General features: G+C 38.5%; 1 protein-coding gene across 1 annotated transcript in view; it reads left to right on the top strand.

Annotated features, from left to right (window-relative positions):
- The window catches only part of EHHADH (enoyl-CoA hydratase and 3-hydroxyacyl CoA dehydrogenase), a 49,114-nt gene that overhangs the window by 10,999 nt on the left and 14,757 nt on the right, over positions 1–23,358 (top strand). Inside the window, exons 3-5 of the mRNA XM_072807713.1 lie at positions 750–922; positions 4,394–4,505; positions 12,820–12,924. Of these exons, the coding sequence (XP_072663814.1) occupies positions 750–922; positions 4,394–4,505; positions 12,820–12,924 (390 nt within the window). The remainder of the gene's footprint in view (positions 1–749; positions 923–4,393; positions 4,506–12,819; positions 12,925–23,358) is intronic.

Here is a 23,358-nt window from a genome sequence, read left to right as displayed (position 1 = left end):
AGTATACTTCCGCTTAATTCTCTGGTAAGTCATTTAAGGCAGGTGTTGAGGGCAGCCTGAGTGGCTCAGTGGTTTAGCGCCTGCCTTAGGCCCAGCGTGTGATCCTGGAGACCCAGGATCAAGTCCCACGTCGGGCTCCCTGCATGGGGCCTACCCAGCACTCCACCTCACAACCCTGAGATCATGACCTGAGCCGAAACTAAGAGTTGGATGCTGAACCGAATGAGCTACCCAGGGGCCCTTGACTTTTTAAATTTTTTTAAAGGTAGAGTTGTTATCTGTCACATGGAAAGACAGATTTTATTTTATTTTATTTTATTTTATTTTATTTTATTTTATTTTAGATTGTATTTATTCATGAGAGACACACAGAGAGAGAGGCAGAGACACAGGCAGAGGGAGAAGCAGGAGGAAGAGCAGGCTCCATGCAGGGAGCCTGACGTTGGACTCGATCCCAAGTCTCCAGGATCAGGCCCTGGGCTGAAGGCAGCACTAAACCACTGAACCACCCGGGCTGCCCTGGAAAGACAGATTTTAGAAGATTACAGGATTCCTGGTCAAGATTTGAGGATTTTCTCCCATGTTGTTCTACATTTTCTAGGTTGATTTTCCTTCACTGTGTGTCCAACTAAAGAATAAAATGTTTCATGGGCCCAAAGAGGTTCCTTGAGAGTTATCTGTTACATAATTGTTATGTTAACAAAGCCCAGATCTTTCTCAGCTCTCTTTTTCTTTGTCTATGTCCTTAGGTGCTGATATCCACAGCTTTGGTGAGCCCAGAAAGTCTGACTTTGTACTAGGACATATAGTAGATGAAATACAGAGAACTGAGAAGCCCGTGGTGGCAGCTATTCAAGGCCTGGCTTTAGGAGGGGGACTGGAGCTGGCGCTGGGCTGTCACTATAGGATTGCTCATGCAGAGGTAACAGCTCAAGCTCGATATGGGGCTTGGTGTGGGAGGCTTTTTTTTAAGTCAAAATCTAAATGCTGTGTAAGCCTCAGAGGTGAGCATTTTAAAAGACTAGTTCACTGGTTGACAACTCCTGTATTTTTAGTGATGGTTTTTCAGCTGTCACATACCAGCACAGTAGTAGTAGTTGAAATATGACCATTCTAATGGGTAAATAGCTATTAGTCTGAGCCTGTGACTGTTCCTTTGCTTTCCCTAACCCTAGTCTTTGGGTTTCCCCAAGATCCACCAACTAAAAGGGAACTCCTGGGCCAGTACAGGGCCCCCAGGACTCTGCTTCAGTGGTATGGTCACATTCGGTTCATCTGAGCTGTGTTCATGAGATAAAAGGTTTAAAGTATTTTGACTATCATTCCTGAATATGCTTACTTATTTAAATTTTTATTTCCTATCTCAAAGGTTTCAGTTTTGTGGTCCCTCATAATTATCAGTACCCAGGAAGACAATTTCCTATTTGAAAATAGCACAAAACTGTAAATCTATTTGTTTCTAATAGATTGTAAATAGATTTAATTTGTCCTTTTAGATATGTAGATGAGGTCTGTGATACCAATCTTATAATGGTAACATTTTTGCAAGTAACATATTTTTCTACTTATAAAGATAACATTGATCATTGTAATAGACTAGGAAATACAGGAAACTATAAAGATGTAAACTAAAATCACCATATACTCACAGTTCGGAAATAACCACTGTTTGCATTCTATTTTGTTCTCTTCTGGTATTTTTCCTATTTAATATTTTGTCCTTACAGCTTTTTTTTCTTTGCTATCTTTTTAAAGTTTTATTTATTTATTTTAGAGAGAGAATGAGAATGTGCACACATGTGCCAAAGTGGGGGAAAGGCAGAAGGGAGAGAACCTTTAGGCAGACTCCCCACTGAGCTCAGAGCCCTGCTCAAGGCTCGATCTCACAACCTATGAGATCATGACCTGAGCTGAAACCAAGAATTGGACACTTAACTGATTGAGCCACTCAGGCTCCCCTAATTTGCCTTCACTTTCAAAGCTAGTTTTGCCAGGTATAGAATTATTGTTTGACAGGTTTTTTTCTTTCAGTGCTTTGCCTATGTCATCCCACTGCCTTTTGGCCTCCATGGTTTCTGATGAGAAATTTGCTGTTAATCTTATTTTAAATAGTCTTTAAAAATATTGTTTTAAATGGATGTATAGTTTTGTTATATATATATATATGTTATATATATATGTTACATATATATATATTATTTAACCAAATCCTTATGGCATTTTAATTTTTATAAAGGCTTATGAATAAAGACATATATCCTAAGTGCTTGTTTTTCTGTGTCCCTCTTACCATGCCTTCTGCATACTGAGTGCAGACCTAAGTTATGAACAATAATAGGTCGATGGATGGGGATGATCAGTAGTGGAAAAAACCATGACTGACTGTTAGGAAAGCCTTGCAAGAGAGAGGCTCAAATATTTATTTTGAGCTTTGTGCAGGGGCAGTATCATAGCCAATGAAGTTTATCAAAAAATTTTTGAAGCTATTGGCATCACAATATGGGTTAATGACAGTCTGGATTAAAACATTTTCCTCCTTCCATCCTGTACCTGGAAGATGACTTACAGTTTTAGCCAATTTTTTTTTTTTTAAACACAGGGAGAGAGAGTGAGCATACATGTGTGTGTGTTGGGGCGGGGGGGGGGGCGGGTGGTGGAGGAGGCAATGCAGAGCGAGAGGGAAAGAGAATCTCGAGCAGGCTTCATCCCCAGCATGAGCCCGAAGCCGGGTTCGATCTCACAACCCTGAGACCATGACCTTAATTGAAATCAAGAGCTGGACACTTAGCCAACTGAGCCACTCAGGTGCCCTGAGCTTTAGCCACTTTGAAATAGCCAGGAGAGGCATGTAATAAAGGACTCAAGATCACTCTCTTGTCTGGACTGAGGCTGCTCCCTGATTCTTCTTCTGTAGTAGCTTTACTGAGATATAATTCAAGTACCATATAATGCACTCATTCAAAGTGTATAATTGAATGGTATGTTAGCATATTCACAGAGTTCTGTGACCATTACCACAGTTGATTTCAGAATATTTATTATCTCCAAAGAAAATCTGTACCCTGGGAACCCTGGGTGGCGCAGCGGTTTGGCGCCTGCCTTTGGCCCAGGGCGCGATCCTGGAGACCCGGGATCGAATCCCACGTCGGGCTCCCGGTGCATGGAGCCTGCTTCTCCCTCTGCCTGTGTCTCTGCCTCTCTCTCTCTCTCTCTGTGACTATCATAAATAAATAAAAATTAAAAAAAAAATTATTTAAAAAAAAAAAAATCTGTACCCTTTAGGAGTAACCCACCATCTCCTGTCTCCCTCAGTCCTAGGCAACTCCTTATCTACTTTCTATCTCTATTGGTTTGCCCACCCTAGACATTTCAAATAAGTGGAATCATACAATATGTTGTCTTTTATGACTGGCTTCTATCACTTAGCATAATGTTTTCAAGGTTCACCCATGTTGTAGCATGCATCAGTACTTTGTTCCTTTCTGTGGCCTAATAGCACTCCCTTGTATGGATATACCACATTTTCTTTTCCACTCATCAATTGCAGACATTTGAATTGTTTCTACTTTTTTGGCTTTTGTGAACAATGATGCTATGAAAAATTGTGTACTTTTTTTTTTTTTTTTTGTGGGCATGTTTTCATTTCTCTTAGAAATAGATCTAGGAGTGGAATTGCTGGATCTTATGGTGACTCTGTCTTTAACCTTTGAGGAACCACCAAATTGTTTTCCAAAGTGGTTGTACCATTCTATATTTCCACTAACAAAGTATGAGGGTTTTGTCTTTTCTACATTTGTTACTGTCTGTTTTTTTATTATAGTCATCCTTTAGATGTGAAATAGTATCTTATGGTTTTGATTGGCATTTTCCTAATGGCTAATGATATTACACGTCTCTTCATGTGCTTATTGGCTATTTTGTAGCTCTTCTTTGGAGAAATGTCTATTCAGATCCTTTGCCTCTTTTTAATCAGATTGTCTTTTTACTATTAAGTTGAAAAAGTTCTTTGAGTATTCCATATATGTGATTAGCAAATATTCTCTCCTATTCTGTGGGTTATCTTTTTTAATTTCTTGGCTGCCTGGCTCTTTTATGGCTCCATAAAGCTGTTTTGGGAGAATATCATTTTTGTTGGCCTAAACAGGTCATAATGGAGTCAGAGAAAAAAATGCATAAGAAGCTAGAGATGTGTTTCAACATGAAGACTTAGGGACAGCACAGCTCTGTTTATGCTGCTTACTAAAGTAGAGTGTGTATTAATTTGTCATGTAGAAACTTTTGCAGAATACTATGAAACAGTGTTTTTGAGGGTGTGGGAAATCCAAGGGAATGGTTGCCTTGACTCTTCATGTCATCTCATTCTTATGATCTTCCTGCCTTCAAACTTCGATAGGCTCAAATTGGCTTCCCAGAAGTCACACTAGGAATCCTTCCTGGTGCAAGAGGAACCCAGCTTCTCCCCAGACTTATTGGAGTTCCTGCTGCACTTGACTTAATTACCTCAGGTCAGTACAAACCCTGCCAACAATTGTCTAGAACAATGTGAGTAACTGAACTAGGATGTAGAGAAATTCTAGATTGACTGTTCTCCACTCATGTAATCTTAAAGAGGATACTTTCACTTCTTTGACAATCAGTTTTCTCATCTGTCAAATGGAAAGAATATCTTACCTGAGAGCTTCTCAGACACTAATTATGAAGACCACATGTAAGTGCCTTCTAAATGAAAGTGTATTTAAAGCATCAATTATATGTAAGGTATTACTATAGTTCCAGTGTCCATGCATAAACATGGGTATCACATAGGGCACATTATATTCGGACTCAATTTAGAAATTGTAATATAAACAAGAATTAAAACTAGAATTTTCATAGAAATTTTTCAAGTTTTAGTGTGGAAATAACTTAATTTTTCATTTCACAAATATTAAGATTTTAGCTACAAATAGAAGTTGTTCTCTTTCACTAGAGAATGTGAACAATGCAACACCAGAAAACATTTAGAGACCCTGGATTTACCAAATCCCATAAGACTGATACAGAGATTTCCAGCTGCAGTAAGGTTGGAAGAAAGAGTCATGTTTGTTTATTTTTTTTTTAAGAGTCATGTTTTAATTGACAATATTTCTTCTTTCTTTATTTCTATGGGTCAGGAATTTGGGACCTCCTTAGTTGGATTCTAGCTCAGGGTTTGTCATAAAGTTGTAGTCAAGACATTGACTGGAGCTGTAGTCATCTGAAAACTTGAATGGGGCTGAAGGATCTGTTTCCAAGTTGGCTCCCTCACATGGATGGCTAGTTGGTGCTGACTGTTGGCAGGAGGCTTCATTTCTTCTCCACATGGACCTCCCACTAGAGCTGCCTGAGTGTCTTCACAACATGAAGGCTGGCTTCCTCTGGAGCCAGTGATCCAGAGAGAGCAAGAGGAAAGCTGTGATGTCTTTTATGATCTAGCTTTGGAGTCATGTGCCATCTTTTCTGATTGATCATGTATGTACATAATATATACATATAATATACATGTATACATATATACATGATATAATGTAACATACATGTATACATAATGTATACATGGTATTTGTTATAGAGGTCTTCCCTATTCAACAGGGGAGGGGACCTGAACACCAAGAGGTGAAACTCACTGGGAGTCACTTTAGGGGCTAGCCACCACAACAGTATACTCACACATATGCCTACCTATTATGTAAGTCATATATATAGTAGGTTAGATGGAGATAAGTGCTAAGAGGAAACATAAAACAGAGAGCAGGAATATAAAATGTTAGGGATAGAGGGGTAATATTTTAATATAAAATGTTAGGGATCAAGGGGTTAAAGAGGCTTTCCTACAAAATGACATCTGGGTTAAGACCTGAAAGAGGGGGCAGCCCCAGTGGCGCAGCAGTTTAGCGACGCCTGCGGCCCGGGGCATGATCCTGGAGACCCGGGATCGAGTCCCACGTTGGGCTCCTTGCATGGAGCCCGCTTCTCCCTCTGCCTGTGTCTCTGCCTCTCTCTCTCTCTCTCTCTCTCTGTGTCTTTATGAATAAATAAATTTAAAAATCTTAAAAAAAAAGACCTGAAAGAGGTGAGGAGACTTATTATACCAATACCCGAAGGAAGATACTCCACATGGAGAAACTAGCAAAGGCAAAGCCTGGAAGCAGCGGTATGCTTAGAAGTGTCAAAGAAAGGCAAGAAGGTCAATATAGCTGGAGTGAAGTAAGGGAAAGAGAAGTAAACGATGAAGTCACATCATGTAGGGCTTTGAAGATTATAGAAAGAACTTTGACTTTTCTTATGAATGAAGTAGAAAGGCATTGGAGTGTTTTGAGCAGGGGAGTCACAGGCTCTCATTTATGTTTTTTAAAAGATCACTCTGGCTGTTGAAAATATATTAATTGGAGGTAAAGGCAGACATAGGAAGGCTGATTAGAAGCCTGCTATAATTGTCCAAGGGAGAGATGATGAGAGCTGGGACCTGAGTGGTAACAATGTAAATGGTGAGACATGGTCAAATTCTGCATATGTTCTGAAGGGAGAACCAGCAGGATTTTGTGATTAATCAAAAGTAAGATGTGCGAGAAAGAGGAAGTGAGTGATTCTGGTGGCCTGAGCAGCTGGAAGGATGGCGCCATTATTGAGATGAGGGTTGCTTCGGCAGAGCACATTGTAGGGAGGAATCCCCAAGAGCTCACTGTGGGACACGTTGAAAGTTTGAGAAGCCTATTAGACATCCAAGTGGAGATGTCAAGTAGACATTTGGATAAACTGGCCTGGTTAGGAGAGACAGGCCTTCTGATATCCTCTCAGCCTTCATTTTCTCATAAGTAAAAATATCACATGGTTGCTTTAAGAAATAATGAAGTCACATGATTTGCTTCTGGTCTAGTACCTGCCACACAGGAGACATTTAATAAATGGTAACCATGGTAGGCAGAATAATGCCCCACCACCACCAAAGATGTCGATGTCCTAATCCCCAGAATCTCTGAATATATCACCTCACATTTATTTATTTTTTTTTTTCACCTCACATTTAAAAGGGACCTTGTAGATGTGATTAAATTAAGAATCTTAAGATGGGAGATTATTCTGGATTTTTTAGGTGGGCCTGATTCATCACAGGTGTCCCTAGAAGAGGGAGGCAGGAGGTCAGAGAGGAGAGAAGATGGTACCCAGCTGGCTCTAAAGATAGAGAAAATGGCCACAAGCCAAGTAATACAGGCAGCCTCTAGAGTCAGGAAAAGACCATGAAATAGATTCTCCCTTAGAGCCCCCAGACAGTTTTGCTGACCTATTTTAGACTTCTGATATCCTAAGCTAAGATATAAATGTATGTTGTTTTAAGCTGCTACATTTGTGGGAGTTTGTAAAGGAAACTAATACAGTACCTACTAATAATGATGCTAATAAGACTGTTGCTGTTTGGTTTGGAAAAATTTTTTTTCTAACAGAGTATGCTAAAAAAATTGTTATTGAAAGTTGTAGATCCCCTACTGATGTTAATGTTGAAAAAAACACCAGCTTTGTAGACACTGTGCCCATAGGAAGCTAATAAGTAAACAGATTTAGATTAAATTAATAAGTAAAGAGCTAACCTTTTCTGATCTTCTGGAAACCATTAGAGAGCTAATTCTGGAAAGTGGAGCACCATTGCTTTTCCACACTTCCTTTAAAATGGTACCTGGAAATAGCTGAATCTTTAGCAGTAACCACAAAAGATATGCTTGAGCACATTGCAATTCATTTCCTAATGTTCTCCATCCAATCAAATGACAAGAACTACAGTGCCCTTGCTCTTGCTTCTGCTTTTTTTTTTTTTTTAAGGGCTTGTCCTCATTCACTGTACGGCATAGAAAGTGTCTGCTCTATTCTTATCAATCTTTGCTTTAGCCCATGAATTTCTTTATGGTCACTCTTAGGACAGGGATACTCAGGCTCTAGACTTTGAGGAGATACCTATTACCACCTAGAATAGTCAGGGAGAAGTTGTGACTAGCATCTTTATCATACCTGCCTTTCAGGTGGGTTAAGTCCAGGTGAGTTTTCTCTATATTTGAACAAGATGTTGAGGGCACATTTTAATAACCAGGGCTCCCAAGCAGCAATAACACCTATCAGCAAATATAATTCGGTAACCAAAACCAACAAACAAAAAACTTCACATTAAACCCAAAATCTATGAAAATATTCTGTGACATTAGAGGAGTGTAACATTAATGTGAAACAGATAAATAAAATGAAAATTTTAGAAAATAAGCTAAATTATAAAAGAAAATATTTTGTTAAATAAGAACACCCTGTGTCTAAAATAAAAACATTAGCCCAAATAACTTCTTTTTGAAGCAATAAAAAGAAGACACGGTCGAATGGACAACTCAATGAGCAACATGGAGGATAAATAGAGACACATTTTTGAAATTCAGGAGAATTTAACAAAAAGATTCAGAAGGTATGTCATCAAGATCTCTGCTTTGTATTACAAGAGCTCCTAAAGCATGAAGCAAAAAGGTGAAAAGTGGTTACCAGGGGGAAAAACAGAAGAAACTCTTCAGATTATGAAATGGAACCAGAGATTACATTTCAGCAAGCTCACCATTTTCTTGGAAAAACTGATGAAACATCAATTGCCTGCTGCATTTTGGTAAAATTTTTAAACTTCCAGGAAATGGATCCTGCAAGCTGCCAAAAGACAAAAGCAAAATAAAAGATTACTTACAAAATAACTAAAATCACTCCAGCTACAAATAAATGCTAAATATATGGAACATTCATATATGATCCTAGTACCCAGGGCTCCGAGGCAAGGATAGTGTATATCAGATCAGATGATACACAATCCTAGAATGCAAATGTTGTGTACATTTATCATACATTAATATCCTTACATTATTATCATTTTAAAGACTGTATAGAATCCTAGAATGTAGGATCCCATTCTAAGATTCTGTAGTCTTTAAAATGATAAGCCTATCCTAAGAGTCTATACAATCTTTAAAATGGCAATCTAAATTAGAAGTTCTTAAAATGTGGTCCAGGGACTCCTAGGTATGCCCAAGACCACTGGGGGCAGTTCATGAAGTCAGAGGTACTTTCATAACAGTAGGACGTTACTTGCCTTTTCTATTCTCATTCTCTCACACATGTATAGTAGAACTTTCCAGAGTTGTTGTATGCCATGTGATGTCAGAACAGATTGAATGCAGAAGCAGATATGAGAACCCAGCTGTCATCTATTAAGCCAGACATGAAAGAAATTTGCAAAAATGTAAAACAATGTCACTTCTCACTAACTTTTAAATTTTTGAAACTATATGTTATTTTGCATAAAAATGTATGTTAACATTAACATTTAGTCTTGTTTTTTAAAAGTGATTTTTCAAAAAGATTTTATTTATTCATGAGAGACACACAGAGGCAGAGATCTAGACAGAGAGAGAAGCAGTGTCCCCACAGAGTGCCTGATGCAAGACTAGATCTCAGGATCCTGGGATCACGACCTGAGCCAAAGGCAGATGCTCAGCCACTGAGCCACCCAGAAGCCCCTTTAAAAGTGATTTAATAAAGAAACATTCTTAAAGTTCTCACTTAATTTATAATACAGTAAATGTTGATAGAAATAATCCACATAAAGTTTTTTGGAGTCTTCCATTACCTTTAGGAGTGCAAAGGGGTCCAAAGATTAAAAAGTTTCAGAACTTCAGAAGTTGAAGTCTGTATTTTTTTTGACACAGAAACCACTATACAAAACTCTGTATACATTATCTAAATTAGAAAATAATATGACTCTGTGCATAAAAAAATACTTCTTTTTTTCTTTCTTTCTTTTTTTTTATAAAGATTTTATTTATTTATTCATTAGAGACGCAGAGAAGGAGAGAGAGAGAGAGGCAGAGACACAGGCAGAGGGAGAAGCAGGCTCCATATAGGGAGCCTGATGTGGGACTCGATCCTGGGACTCCAGGATCATGCCCTGGGCCGAAGGCAGGCACTAAATCGCTGAGCTACCCAGGAATCCCCCCCCTTTTTTTTTTAAATGCTAGGGGGATATTATAAATATTACAGAGTATGAAAGGATATCTAGAAAAGTGGAAAGCATTACATTTCTTGTCTTCAGTAAATTAAATTAGAAATTGTTTCAGGTTACAATGGGATGATAAGTATACTTTTAAGAATGTATAGTATGCTAAGTATGTAATGTAAAATTCATGAGGATGATTACAATTCAATATACTACAGAATTCAAAGCACATAAGACAGGTCATTTTGCAAAAGAGAAAATACAAAGGAAGCAAAGCAGATAAAATATAGGGGAAATTATAATAGCATGAAATGAGTCTGTAAAGTCTAGTTTATAAAAATTGAAGCATGTGGGGGAATATTGAGGAATTTTGTGTCTGTTTTCATCACTAAGTCTGAAAGGCAAGCATATCTTGGGTGAAATCAGAAAGAAATCTGGCTTCTTTGACAAAAAGAAATGAACAAAGGTTACCTTTTTCCAAAGAAGAGCTGCTGCTTATAGAAATATCACTATTTTTAACCTGATGAAGAGAAAGCACAAACAGTAAGAATATGATGGATTTTGATTTGCATAGAAAAGGTCACAGTGAATTAGAAGAAAACTAACATTAGAATCATACGCCTATCTTTTAAGTTGTCTGTACAATTTTAGGGGGACTTTAAAATGACATCTGGAAAGGATTCTATGTAGAAAAAGATTTTCTAAAGGTTGGAAAAGAAGTAGTGAAGAACACTGGGAGAAAATCGAGATTACCCACTTTGAAGAAGAGATGTCTCAGTTTCAGTTACCAGGGTCTCCTTATAGTGGCTCTAGGTAGGGTTCTTATTAAAGTCCACTGGGCAGTGGTTGTTGTCTACACTGAGGGCAACAAGAGAAAAAAGCAAGTTTAAATCTGAGCCTGAAGATTTGGGTTGTATATACAGAGATGTGTCTTTAGGCCCTTGAAACAGAAACAGAGTACCTGGAATCTCATGGACTCTGTAAGAATAGCATGTCCACTTGTTGAAATCCAGGCTAGAAGCAATCATTACAGCTGAAGGAACTTTGAGTACATCCTCTGGGTAGCTCATGTTACCTACTCAGTTTCCCCCAAAGATCCTTTTCTTACTCGGGTTTCCATTTTCCATTTTGTCTGCATTCGGTGCCCTTGACCTAAGCAGGCTGATTCATTCACTCCTTACCCAAGTGATTTTCTTTTAAGATTTTATTTATTTACTCATGAGAGACACAGAGAGAGGGGCAGAGACATAGGCAGAGGGAGAAGCAGGCTCTCTGCAAGGAGCCCAATGCAGGACTTGATCCTGGACCCTGGGATCAAGCCCTGAGCTGAAGGCAGATGCTCAACGACTGAGCCACCCAGGCATCCCCCCAAGTGATCTGATACACAGGCAACTTGACCGCTGCAGCCACTCATCCATTTCTCACTGCCCTCCTCACCCCAGGAGGAAGTCTGGGAGCCTGTTTTCAAAGACACTTCTTGAAAACTGCCCAAATAATGTTGTTGCAGAGTGGCCCCTGCCGGAAATCATTGAACTGTCTTTCTGATCAAGAAAACCCATTTTTAACTCTCTGAACCATTGCTAAGAACCAGGAGTGGAGGGGTTTGTCTCTAAGATGGCATCCACTAACACTGTACGAACAGCAAGGACTGTGGGAATATTGCCACCAAGACTGATTTGATGACCACTTTCCGCAAGGCACGATGGTACTGGCAAGAAAGCAAGGAAGGTTTACTGTCTCCTTTCTTCTATACTCATATACCTTATCCCACTACTTCAGAATATTCAGATGAAATTACATATTTACACCCGGTGAAGAACCCAGGAGTGATGCTCATCAAACTTCTTAACACCCTAAATCTGCTATTCTATACTAGAGGCCGCCTATGCCGCCACTGGACACTAGATGCTCCTGATACCACCACCATCAGACACTAGATGTTGCTAGCTGCTGCTTAGTGTCCTCACTCCAGACTAAAAACCCTCTATAGAGCATTTCTTTTGCCAAACGTGGGGTCATGGACCACACCCCTACTACGTGGATCTGAAGGAACAATTGTCTGATCACTTCTGCTTCCCTCTGATCTACTGTCATAAAAGACAGGTCTCCAAAACTCACACAATAGCCACTCCACAAACTAAGGGAGGGGTTGAGATGCTGGGTAGGCCAAAAATGACAGAAGTCCACCCCATTTATCCTGTGTAATTCTGATTATAACTTAAATAATGTCAACCTCATCCATGGTTTCCCCTTGTTTCCCCACCCCCCACTATATTCATGTTTCCGGACTGTCTTATTTTTTTATTTTTTGTAATCAGTGTAGATATGTATGTCGGTGTGTATTGGTGTAAGAAGCTACTACTGCTCTCATGTTACTATCTCTATTATTATTCTCAAAAATCAATCACCTCTTTTCTAGAGACGTATAGTTTGCAAAGTGCTTCTACAGAGATTTACAGAATGTAAAGAAAATGTGTTATTCTCTTGCTTGATACTCAGATTTACCAAGGTAAGCATAATTACTCCCATCTACCTAGGAGGAAGGGTGATTCCCATACAGTTCTTCACCATCGCAAAGATAGTAGTAGATCGTAGAGCTGAAGCTTGAACTAAGATTTTTGGTTACCTCTGCAGTGACCCTTCTACTACAATAGTCAGCAAGTTGCTTATTTATTTCATTTAATAGTAGATGTATCCAGGACAGATAACCTTCCCTACTAGAGAGAGTAATGCCTTTGCTTTAACCTCACATTGTTCTTCGATTTGTTTTGTTTTGTTTTGTTTTGTTTTAGGAAGACATGTTTTGGCAGATGAAGCACTCAAGCTGGGTATCCTAGATGAAATTGTGAACTCAGACCCGGTTGAAGAAGCAATCAAATTAGCCCAGAGAATCTCTGGTAAGAAGATAATAATGAAAATAGCACAAGATTAGAAGCAAGCTAAAATTTCATTTTAATAAGGAATTCCTTAAATATCTTATGGTACATCCACATGATAGAATATGACAGAGCTTTAAAGTGAATGAGAAACTCTACATATTGTTATGTTATGAACGCCACAACATATTGTATTATTAGATAAGAAAGCATCATTGTATATAGTGGTTCACCAAAAAGAAAAGGGGAATGGGACTGAACGTCTATTTGGGGAGAATGTATTTATGGAACTGTTCATCTACGTATAAGATATTTCTGTAAAGATTCACAAGAAATGGTTAGTGGTTGCTTCTGGGAATGGGGTTGGTCAGCCAGGGAAAGCTGTTGGAAGAAGACTTCATTGCTTACCCCTTCCTACCTCCTGATTTTGTATTGAAATAATGTATCTTCTGTAAGAAATATAAAATTAAAATGAAAACAAGCAAACATTTCAGAAAATAGAAACAAGTCTCAAGGTACCTGAGTGGCTCAGTTGGTTGAGCATCCTCTTGGTTTCTGCTCAGGTCATGATCTCAGGGTCTTGAGATCGGGCTGCATGGTTCAGCGGGGAGTCTGCTTGAAGATTTTCTCCCTCTGCCCCTCATCCCACTCTCTCTCTCAAAGTAATAAATAAATCTTTAAAAGAAAGAAAGAAAGAACAAACTATCAAAAGAAGAAAGAAAGAAAAGAAAGACAGATGCTTCTCTAATTTGCTACAATGAAACCATAGTTATGTTTCAGTGACTATATTTTCTTTCTCTCGCTGGTTTCTCACTGTATGGATGCATGGCATTCCTTTAAGAGTTCTTGGTAGTGGCAATCCTAGAATTTTCCTTTTTCTTTTTTTCAACTATTCCTTTTCAGTTTATGGAGATTGGGAGCAAGATGGAGAGGGTTAAAGAGTGCCATAAAAAATAATTGGGAACAGTGTTGGGTCACAGGTAAAGCAGCATGTTCATCTTTCTACTTGGTGGTAGGCAATGGCTCAGTGTCATTCAAAAGCATTCTTTTGAAAAAGTCATTCTTTTGTCGACCCTGGCAGGGACCAAACACTTCCCTGAAATAATCTTTCTTTTTGTGGCTCTACCCAATTGTGGTTTTAATGCAACAGTAAAAGCTTGAACTGGAGAGGCCAGGGACCGTGGAGAGAAAATCCTGGTGACTCATAAAGAGAATCAGCAAGTCTTACCCAAAAGGGAATGAGTTTCCTGGTGTCTTTCTCTGCCTTTCCTACAAACTCCACCAACTTTCCATCACTGATTTCATTGTGCCTCCCAGGACAGCTTATTGTCTTATTAGAAGTCATTTGGTTGGCTGACAGCAGAGGCTATTTGCATATGGAGATCTGTACCTGATTTTTTGGTTTGGGGCTTGTGATAAAGCTTTAGTTTGTAAAGAATTAGATTTCAACAGGAAGTTCTTTTCCTTAACTGATTTCCTTAGATTCAGATTCGAGAGTTAACTAACTAAAAGAGATAGATGAGGATGATAGTCTAGTAAATTCTAAAATGGTCTATTTTAATTTTTAAAACTTATTTGACTTTAAAAATAATTTTTATATAAACCTAAACATTAAATTATTTTTTTATTTATGAAATTTATAAAATGGTCTACTCAGTCTCACCAACATTGCACAGTTTGTCCAGATGGTGGCATCCAAATACTGAGGAGGAATCATCTACTTTTTTTCTTTTTTTTTCTCTTTTTTTTTTTAAGGAATGATCTGCTTTATAATTTGGTAATTCACCTGTTAACAGTAGAGAAATGGTTTTGGTTTTGGACAATTATGTATAACTATTTAAAATTATAATTATGAGGACTATACAGAAATATGTAAAATTGTGTATAAAAATGTCTAAAATAAAAATATACATATATTCTATAATTATAGCTAGAGTATGAATACAGCCAAAAATTTAAAGGAAATATGCAAGAATGAAAATAAGTTAGTTTTTCTCAAGAAATTTCATAAGTAATCTTTGCTTCTGTTTTTATTTCTTCCAGCTTTATTGGGGTATAGTTTACACACAATAAAATCCACCCATTTCAAGCATAGAGTTTGAAGAATTTTTGTAATTCTTTATAGTTGTGTAACTACTGTCACAATCTAATATGTAGTTCTATTACTCTGATTTAAAAAAAAAAAAGGTATTTTCATACCTCTTTCTAGTAGACTCTCTTCCCTTACCCTAAGCCACAGATAATCACTGACCTACTTTCTATTTCTATAGTTTTGTTTTTTTAGAATTTCATATAGTTGGAATCACAATATAGCAGGTAACATTTGTGTCTGACTCCTTTCACTTAGCATAATGTCTTTGAAACTTGTCCATGCCGTTTCATCTAATAGTATCTCATTCTTTTTTATTACCTAATAGTATTCCAAAGTATGGATATACCACAGTTTGCTTATCCATATATCAGTTGATGGACATTTAGGTTGTTTTCACTTTGGGCCTGCATGAGTCTTTGTAGATATGTTTCCCTTTCTCTTGGGTAAATACCTAAGAATAGTATTGCTGAGTTGTATACTAAGTATTTACTTAATTCTTACATGCTTTTTAAACTTGATGGTTAATGAAAACTCATCAGTGAATTGGAAGACACTATTTTGTCAAGCAAATTGGAAAAGAAAAATAATAGGGTGAGACATTTTAGACAAGCTCTTTTTTTTTTAAGATTATTTATTTATTTATTCATGAGAGACAGAGAGAGAGGCAGAGACACAGGTAGAGGGAGAAGCAGGCTCCATGTAGGGAGCCCGATGTGGGACTCGATCCCAAGTCTCCAGGATCACACCTTGGGCCGTAGGTGGCACTAAACCACTGAGCCACCCGGGCTGTCTAAGATGAGCTCTTATTATACTGCTTGTAGTAGATCTCACAGGCAACTGGGTAATTATGTATTGAGACTTGCTCATATCTTTTGACTTAGTATTTCTATTCTTAGGAATTTATCATGAAGAAGTAATCACAGAAGTATACAAGGATCTGTGTAATGGTGATACCCACTGAAGCTTTCTCATTGTAGAATATTGGAAACAACTCAGAAATCTAATTTTAGGGGGATTAGTTAAATAAAAGATGATAGACTGAAATGAAGCAGCCCCATTCAACCACTAAAACTTCCATTTTTTAAAGAAAGTTGAAGAACTTGGGAGAATGTTTACATGTCATACTGTAGATAACAGCCAGATAGGAAATTGCACAAATGTGTGTGTATGTCTTCAATATGTATATTTTCATAAGGAAATAAACTAACAAATTTTTGTCAATGGTTGTATTGGGTGGTAGGTAATGAAGACTCTTGGTTTTTTTTAAAAATGTTTACTTTGGGGCACCTGGGTGGCTCAGTTGGTTAAGCATTGGACTCTTGATTTCGGCTCAGGTCATGATCTCAGGGTCGGGTTGTGTGATCGAGAGTGTGAGAGTGTGGAATCCTAGTCAGGCTCATCAGAGAATCTGCCTATTTCTCTCTTTCCCTCTCTATCTGCTCTTCCCCTTGCATGCTCTCTCTTAAATAAATAAATCTTTTAAAAAATATTTATCTTTTCCTAATATCTGAGTCATTAAATTTACCCACAGGAAAAAAGGATGTCTGGCCAGTGTGGAAAAGATACATACAATCTATAGAGAACTGGGCTCAGGACAGGAGGTCAGGAGACCTGGATTATAGTCTTGACCTTCTATAGACCATAGCAAATCCGCTTTTTTTTTTTTTTAAGATTTTATTTATTTGAAAGAGAGAGAGAGAGAATGAGTGAGCACAAGCCTCAGGGGAAGGGGCAGAGGAAGATGGATGGACAAACAGACCCCTGGCACCCAGGGTGTCATGGGGCTCAAAACCCAGGACTCTGAGACCATGACCCGAGCCGAAGGCAGATGCTCAACCAACTGAGCCACCCAGGTGTCCCATCAAATCAGCTTTTTTGGCTTTATCAATAAAGGAAAAGATCCATTGAAATTAGTTGGTTTCAACCCCTGTTCTGAGACCCCACAGGCTCCAGTGGTTGGGTTCCAGTTTTTTTGTTCTTGCTACAACCTGGACAACTCCACTGTTTCTTTTGGGAATTAAGGTTTAGAATCCCCATGGGAAACTCTGAGAATTTTACTGTTTGGATTTTGTTTTTTTGTAAGAGAGAGAGAGAAAAAAAAACAAAACACATGAACCAGGGGGGCAGGAGGCAGAGACAGGGGGAGAGAGAGAATCTCAAGCAAACTCTACTCCCAGCACAGAGCCTGATGAGGGGTTCCATCTTAACAAACCTAAGATCATGACCTGAGCCAAAATCAAGAGTTGGCTGCTTAACCAACTGAGCCTCCCAGGTGCGTCTATACCTCAATTATTAAAAATACACATAAAATTATGAGTTCTCCTTTCCCATTTGTAAAAATATTCCACTAATGAAGCCTATTTCCGCCCCATTCCTACATCCTACCCTCCCTCCCTCACCCTCAACCCCCAACCAACTTCCTCAAGTAAAATGTTGACAAGGATTATATATATATCTAAGGACAGTAGTCATATATAAATATATATTATGTATATATATGTATATATATAAAATAAGGAGAAGACTAAGGAATTTATTTAGTTTCCATATCTAATAGGAAAGGAGAGAAGGAAGGGAATTTCCAATGGTCAATGGTCAATATTGCAATCAGCATTTGGAATCAGTTATGGGTGGAGGGGGATTGATTATAGAAGGTTAATATGTATCTAAAAATATGAGTTAGGGGGTTCCTGGGTGGTTCAGTTGGTTGCACATATGACTGTTGATCTCAGCTTAAGTTTTGATTTTAGGATCGTGAGATCAAGCCCTGCATAAAATATAGATATATATGATTTGGGAAGTAGCTACAAATTTCTCTACAATTTAACATGCATCCTTTAACATGCATCCCAGAGAGTTAATTAGCATCATGTATCTTAATGCTTTTGTATGAAGCTTCTCAGACTACTGCAGTGCAATGGATTTAGCAGAGCAATTCAGAATTACTTGGCTAAACAGAAGAAGAGAGGGGCCCATAAAATGCTATTTATTTGCACTCTCATTTGGCCAGCAGCCTGCTTATTCCCAAGCTGCGTAAGAACTCCCCATTCCCATGTGCATGTTTCTGGCATGAAGCTGAAAGTGTGTGCTGTTATTCAAAGGTGGGCACAGGGGACATCCAACTGGGGGCCTCAACTCAGGAAACTAAGTCTTTGTTCCTGTAATGAACCCTGGTTCTTTACAGTTACAGTGCTGTGTTGGCCATTTTTAGTGATTCCAGTTCTGCCTATAGACTTTGGTCTATTTGTTCATTTTGACTTTGTGACTTTAAACAAATCTTAATGGTTTCATCGTCTTTCTCCCCATTTTATCTTTTGCTTTTTGTAATTTATTTTTGTTCTCTGTGAACATTTATATACATGTTTCACAAGAACAGAGTGACCCTGCTTCACATAGAAGGCCTAAGCATATGTCTAAATTGAGCTTCCTTTTTTTGTGATACCCAAGTTCTGTGGGTGACCTCCTGCAAGACTGGAAAAGTATAGTTGTCCTGTCTGTCCTTTGCAGAGCTTCTGAGACAAACACAGCTTACTTACTATTTATCAAAATTGGAGAAGAGACAGTCTTTTATGTCTTAGGTAACCATTTCTGTAAATTGCATGTTGTGACTCTCTTTAAACTAGGCAGAGAAAAATGGCTTCCTGTCAGTTTACCAGAAAGAAAAGGGGGGAAATAATCACCTGCTTTTCTTCCTTTAGGAGGGTGATTCACTTTTTTTTTTTAATCAAAACTTGAATATCCATCTGCCTTGCAATATCTCAAAGAATTAAGAAAAAAATGTGAAGGGGTCAAGGAAAGAATTAAATTATAAGCATATTTGAATCTCTAATTAGTTCCTCTTCTCATTTTCCTGGGCAGCGAATGCTAGCACTGACCTGACCATACCTGCCTCTCTTATTGTGTAGGTACAGCTAAGTGAATTTAAAACTACCAAGATGTTAAAACAATCAAGTGTATGAGAAACACATTTTGAAAACACCATACCCGTAGACCCAAAGGGGAAATTCTGAATATGTTTTGTTCTAATAGAACAAATTTGTAAGATAACAGCATCCCTTATAGCTACAGCAGGAAAGAGACAGAAATTGATAGGAAGCATCTGTATTTGTGCCCAGACCCAAAACTCCAGTGGATGTGCTCAGCTTGGCCCTAGACTAGTCTGGACAGGTGCCATGAGTAGTTCCCAGAATGCCCACCTGCAGTCTGAGAGGTCCTGAGTATCCCCAGGATAACAGCATTATGCTGATCAGCAATAATTACTGCAGTAATTACTGCACATCATTAAGCAGGCTGTTCTTTTTTCTTCTCTCTTTTCTTTATTTCTTTCCTTCTCAGTTTCTGGCGCAGGGCAGAGTTTGCCAGGAGCTACAGCTGTCCTTGATACAATGGCTGACCTAATGCTCTGCTCTTGGATATTCCAGAGGCTACACCTCAAAATCAAGTGTTAAATTTTTAAAAATACTCATGCATAGCCCCCACCCTTAAGTATTCTTAACTGAATCTACAGCGGGGCATGGGCATCTGAACTTTTTAAATTCCATAGATAACCCTTACGTGTACTATTGGTGTTGAGAATCGGTGCTAATCAGATGGGAATTCTGGTAGTGTCACAAGGACAGTGTAGTGTCCCTGGCACAGATTACTCTAGCTGCCTGTTTGTGCCGCAGTACTGGTGGCTCAGTCCCCTTTCCTCATCCACTTTGTCTTCCACATACTTGTCCTCTCCTCCTCCTCCTCTCCCCAATGACCACTCTTGTCTTCCTTTTGGGCCACCAGGAAATTAAATCAGCTGTAGGCCCTGGAAAGGTCTCTATCCTTCTCTCCTGAACTTGCCTTCCTATAAATTGAGGATCTCAAGCTAACACATTGGATAATTGAGCAAGTAATTGGAAACCTGTTGGATAGAGTTCATGTCTTTCCAACAAAAGCAGGGCAAACGGGGACTACGTGCTAACCACTATCTCCCCTCCTTTCCTGTTCTTAAAATCATATAGGAAAGCATTAATTTAAAAATCCATTATTTTCTCTTCTACCTAGTAATCAGGCATTAAGGAAGTATTGTTGCCTCCTAGGTTAAGAAAAAGTTTGAGATTATGCAATGCCTCGAAGATAAATTCACATGTGTACACAATTAAATCCAAACCTTACTCTCCCTTGCACACATAGTAACACACCGGTGCCAGACAGGTTCACGTTCATATGCCTTTTTTTTTTTTAATTTAAAGATTTATTTTTTTATTTATTTATGATATACATAGAAAGAGAGAGGCAGAGACACAGGCAGAGGGAGAAGCAGGTTTCATGCCGGGAGCCCGACGCGGGACTCGATCCTGGGACTCCAGGACCGCGCCCTTGGCCAAAGGCAGGCGCGAAACCGCTGCGCCACCCAAGGATCCCCCTATATGCCTTTTTATATTGAAACTGCTTTATAACCCCTGGAAGTTTTCTGTCCAATTAACTGAAGTGTACATTTTTGATATAATGGTGTATTCTTGAAGAGATGGTAGTACTTAAAAAAAAAAAGCATTTCTGGCATTGTGTTTTAGACAACAGTTTGGGTAATATAATTTGTTACACAGTTGAGTTTTTTTTAAGATCTGATAATGCATTTATTATAATGTAATTGACAAGAGAGTTTGGTTATTTCTGTGACACACATTTTAAAATTGTGACTGAGAACATTATACCAGGACATAACAGATTTTTAGGAATTTTATATAAATCTATTCTGAAGAAAGTTTAACATCACATCTTATTTGATAATACTTCTATACATTATTCTTTTATGAAAACTTTAGAATCATTCTGTTGAAAAAAAAAAAGAATCAAGGGATCCCTGGGTGGCGCAGCGGTTTAGCGCCTGCCTTTGGCCCAGGGCGCGATCCTGGAGACCTGGGATTGAATCCCATGTCGGGCTCCCGGTGCATGGAGCCTGCTTCTCCCTCTGCCTATGTCTCTGCCTCTCTCTTTCTCTCTGTGTGACTATCATAAATAAATAAATAAATAAAAATAAAAAAAAAAGAATCATTCCATTGAGTTATTTTTACTTTTATTATATATCCTTTTTATATAGCCTCCATAACCAATGTGGGGCTCAAACTTACAACCCTGAGATCAAGAGTCACATGTTCTACCAACTGGGCCAGCCAGGCACCCCTGTTGAGTTATTTTTTAAAAAAATATAGAACAACCAAGTTTCTTTAAAAAAAAAAAAAGATTTTATTTATCTATTCATGAGAAACAGAGAGGCAGAGACATGGGTAGGAAGAAAATCGGGCTCCCTCTGGGGAGTATGATGCAGAACTCGATCCTGGGACTCTGGGATCACACCCTGAGCTGAAGGCAGACATTCAACCACTGAGCCACTCGGGTGTCCCAGAACCACAAAGGTTCTGGTTAGAAATTCATATATAGGGGATCCTTGGGTGGGGGCTCAGTGATCGCCCCTTCGGCCTGGGGCGTGATCCTGGAGTCCCAGGATTGAATCCCACATCGGGCTCCCTGCATGGGGCCTGCTTCTCCCTCTGCCTGTGTCTCTTTCTGTTTCTCTCTGTGTCTCTAGTGGATAAATAAATAAAATCTTAAAAAAAAGAAGTTCATATATAATATATATAGGAGATATTTATATTTTTATGTTATGAAATATTTATATCCAAGAACATGGAATCTCTCTCTCTTTGCTCAAGTCTTTGTATGTTCTTCAATAAAATGATATAGTTATCTTCTTAAAGGTCTTGTATGTTTCTTGATAAATTCACTTCTAGACATTTTTAAAAATAGCTTTAATGATGCATAATTCACTTTATAAAGTTGCACAGCCATCCCCATGAATCAGTTTTAGGACTTGTCACTACCACCAAAATTTCCCACGTAATATGTTGCAGCTTATCCCACTTTCACCCCTGGCCTTAGGCAACCACTGATCTTTCTGTCTCTATAGTTTTGCCTTTTCTGGACATTTACCATGAATGGCATCATATAAGATGTAGTCTTTTGATCTGGTTTCTTTCAGTTTACATACTGTTTTTGAGGTTCATTTGAATTGTAGCAGGTATCGGTAATTTGCTGACAGTATTTTTATTGCTGAACAGTATTCTCTGTATAGCTATGTCACATTTTCTTTATCCACTCATCAGTTGATGACCTATTATGAATAATACTATTATGGATATTTGTATACAAGGTTTATGTGGACATATGTTTTCATTCCTCTTAGGTAGATTGCTGGGTTGAACCATAAGCTTGTCTTTTTAAGAAACTGTCAAACTGAAAGAAAAAAAAGAAACTGCCAAACTGTTTTCCAAAGTAGATGTACTGTGCTGTTTTAGATTTTCACAATGTCTGAGGATTTCACTTACTCCACACCGTCACTAACATCTGGTATTGATGTCTTTTTGATAATAGGTCATTCTAGTGGGTATTAGTTATCTCTAGCTACATAACTAATTATCCCAAAACTTAACTGCTTAAAAGAAAATATTTAGGGTGCCTGGGTGATTCATTGGTGGAGCATCTGCTTTGGGCTCAAGTCATGATCCCAGGGCCCCTCAGGTCCCTGCTCATTGGGGTGTCTGCTTCTCTCTGTCCCTCTGCCCCTACCCCCTCATGCTTTCTTGCTGTCTCTCAAAAAAAAGATAATGTTTCCTGCTCACTTCAAGTTGTTGGCACAATTCAGTATCTTGTATTGTAAGGCCAAGGTCCTCATGTTCTTGCCAGCTCTTAAGTTGAGGGAATGGCTTAAAGGCCACTGAATTCCTTGATTCTTGGTCCCCTTCTTCCATCATCAAATAAATAATCTTTTTTAAAAAATCAAACATTCATTACTTGGCAGTTTCTGTAGGTCAGGAATATAGGTGTGGCGAGCCAGGTTCTCTGGTTTAGGATTTCATGTAAGATTGCATTCAAGGTATTATTTGTGGCTCTTTCCACCTCAAGGCTTGCCTGGGGGAGGATCTGCTTCCAAGTTCACTCAAGAAGTTGTTAGTAGGATTCAGTTCCCTACAGTCTGTTGGACCAAGGGCCTTAGCTCCTTGCTGGCTATTGGCTAAAAGTCTCCTTCAGTTCTTTGCCACGTGCCATGTGGGCAATTCACACATGGCAGCTGGCTTCCATCAGAATGAACAAGAGAGCAAGAGAGGGTGACTGAGGCCAGAGTCTTTTTGTAACTTAACCTCAGAAATAACACCCTGTAATTTAGAGACAACCTACCACATTCACTTTTTTTTTTTTAAATCACTGTGGCTTTTATTTGCATTTCCTGAATGACTGATGATGTTGAACACCTTTTTACGTAGTATTACCTGTTCACATATCCTCTTTGGTGAAATATCCACTCAGGTTTTTGCCCATTTAAAAAATTGAGT

This window comes from Canis lupus, chromosome 31 (assembly GCF_048164855.1).
Source record: "Canis lupus baileyi chromosome 31, mCanLup2.hap1, whole genome shotgun sequence".
NCBI classification, from domain to species: Eukaryota; Metazoa; Chordata; class Mammalia; order Carnivora; family Canidae; genus Canis; species Canis lupus.
This window is presented reverse-complemented; position numbering and strand designations above follow the sequence as displayed.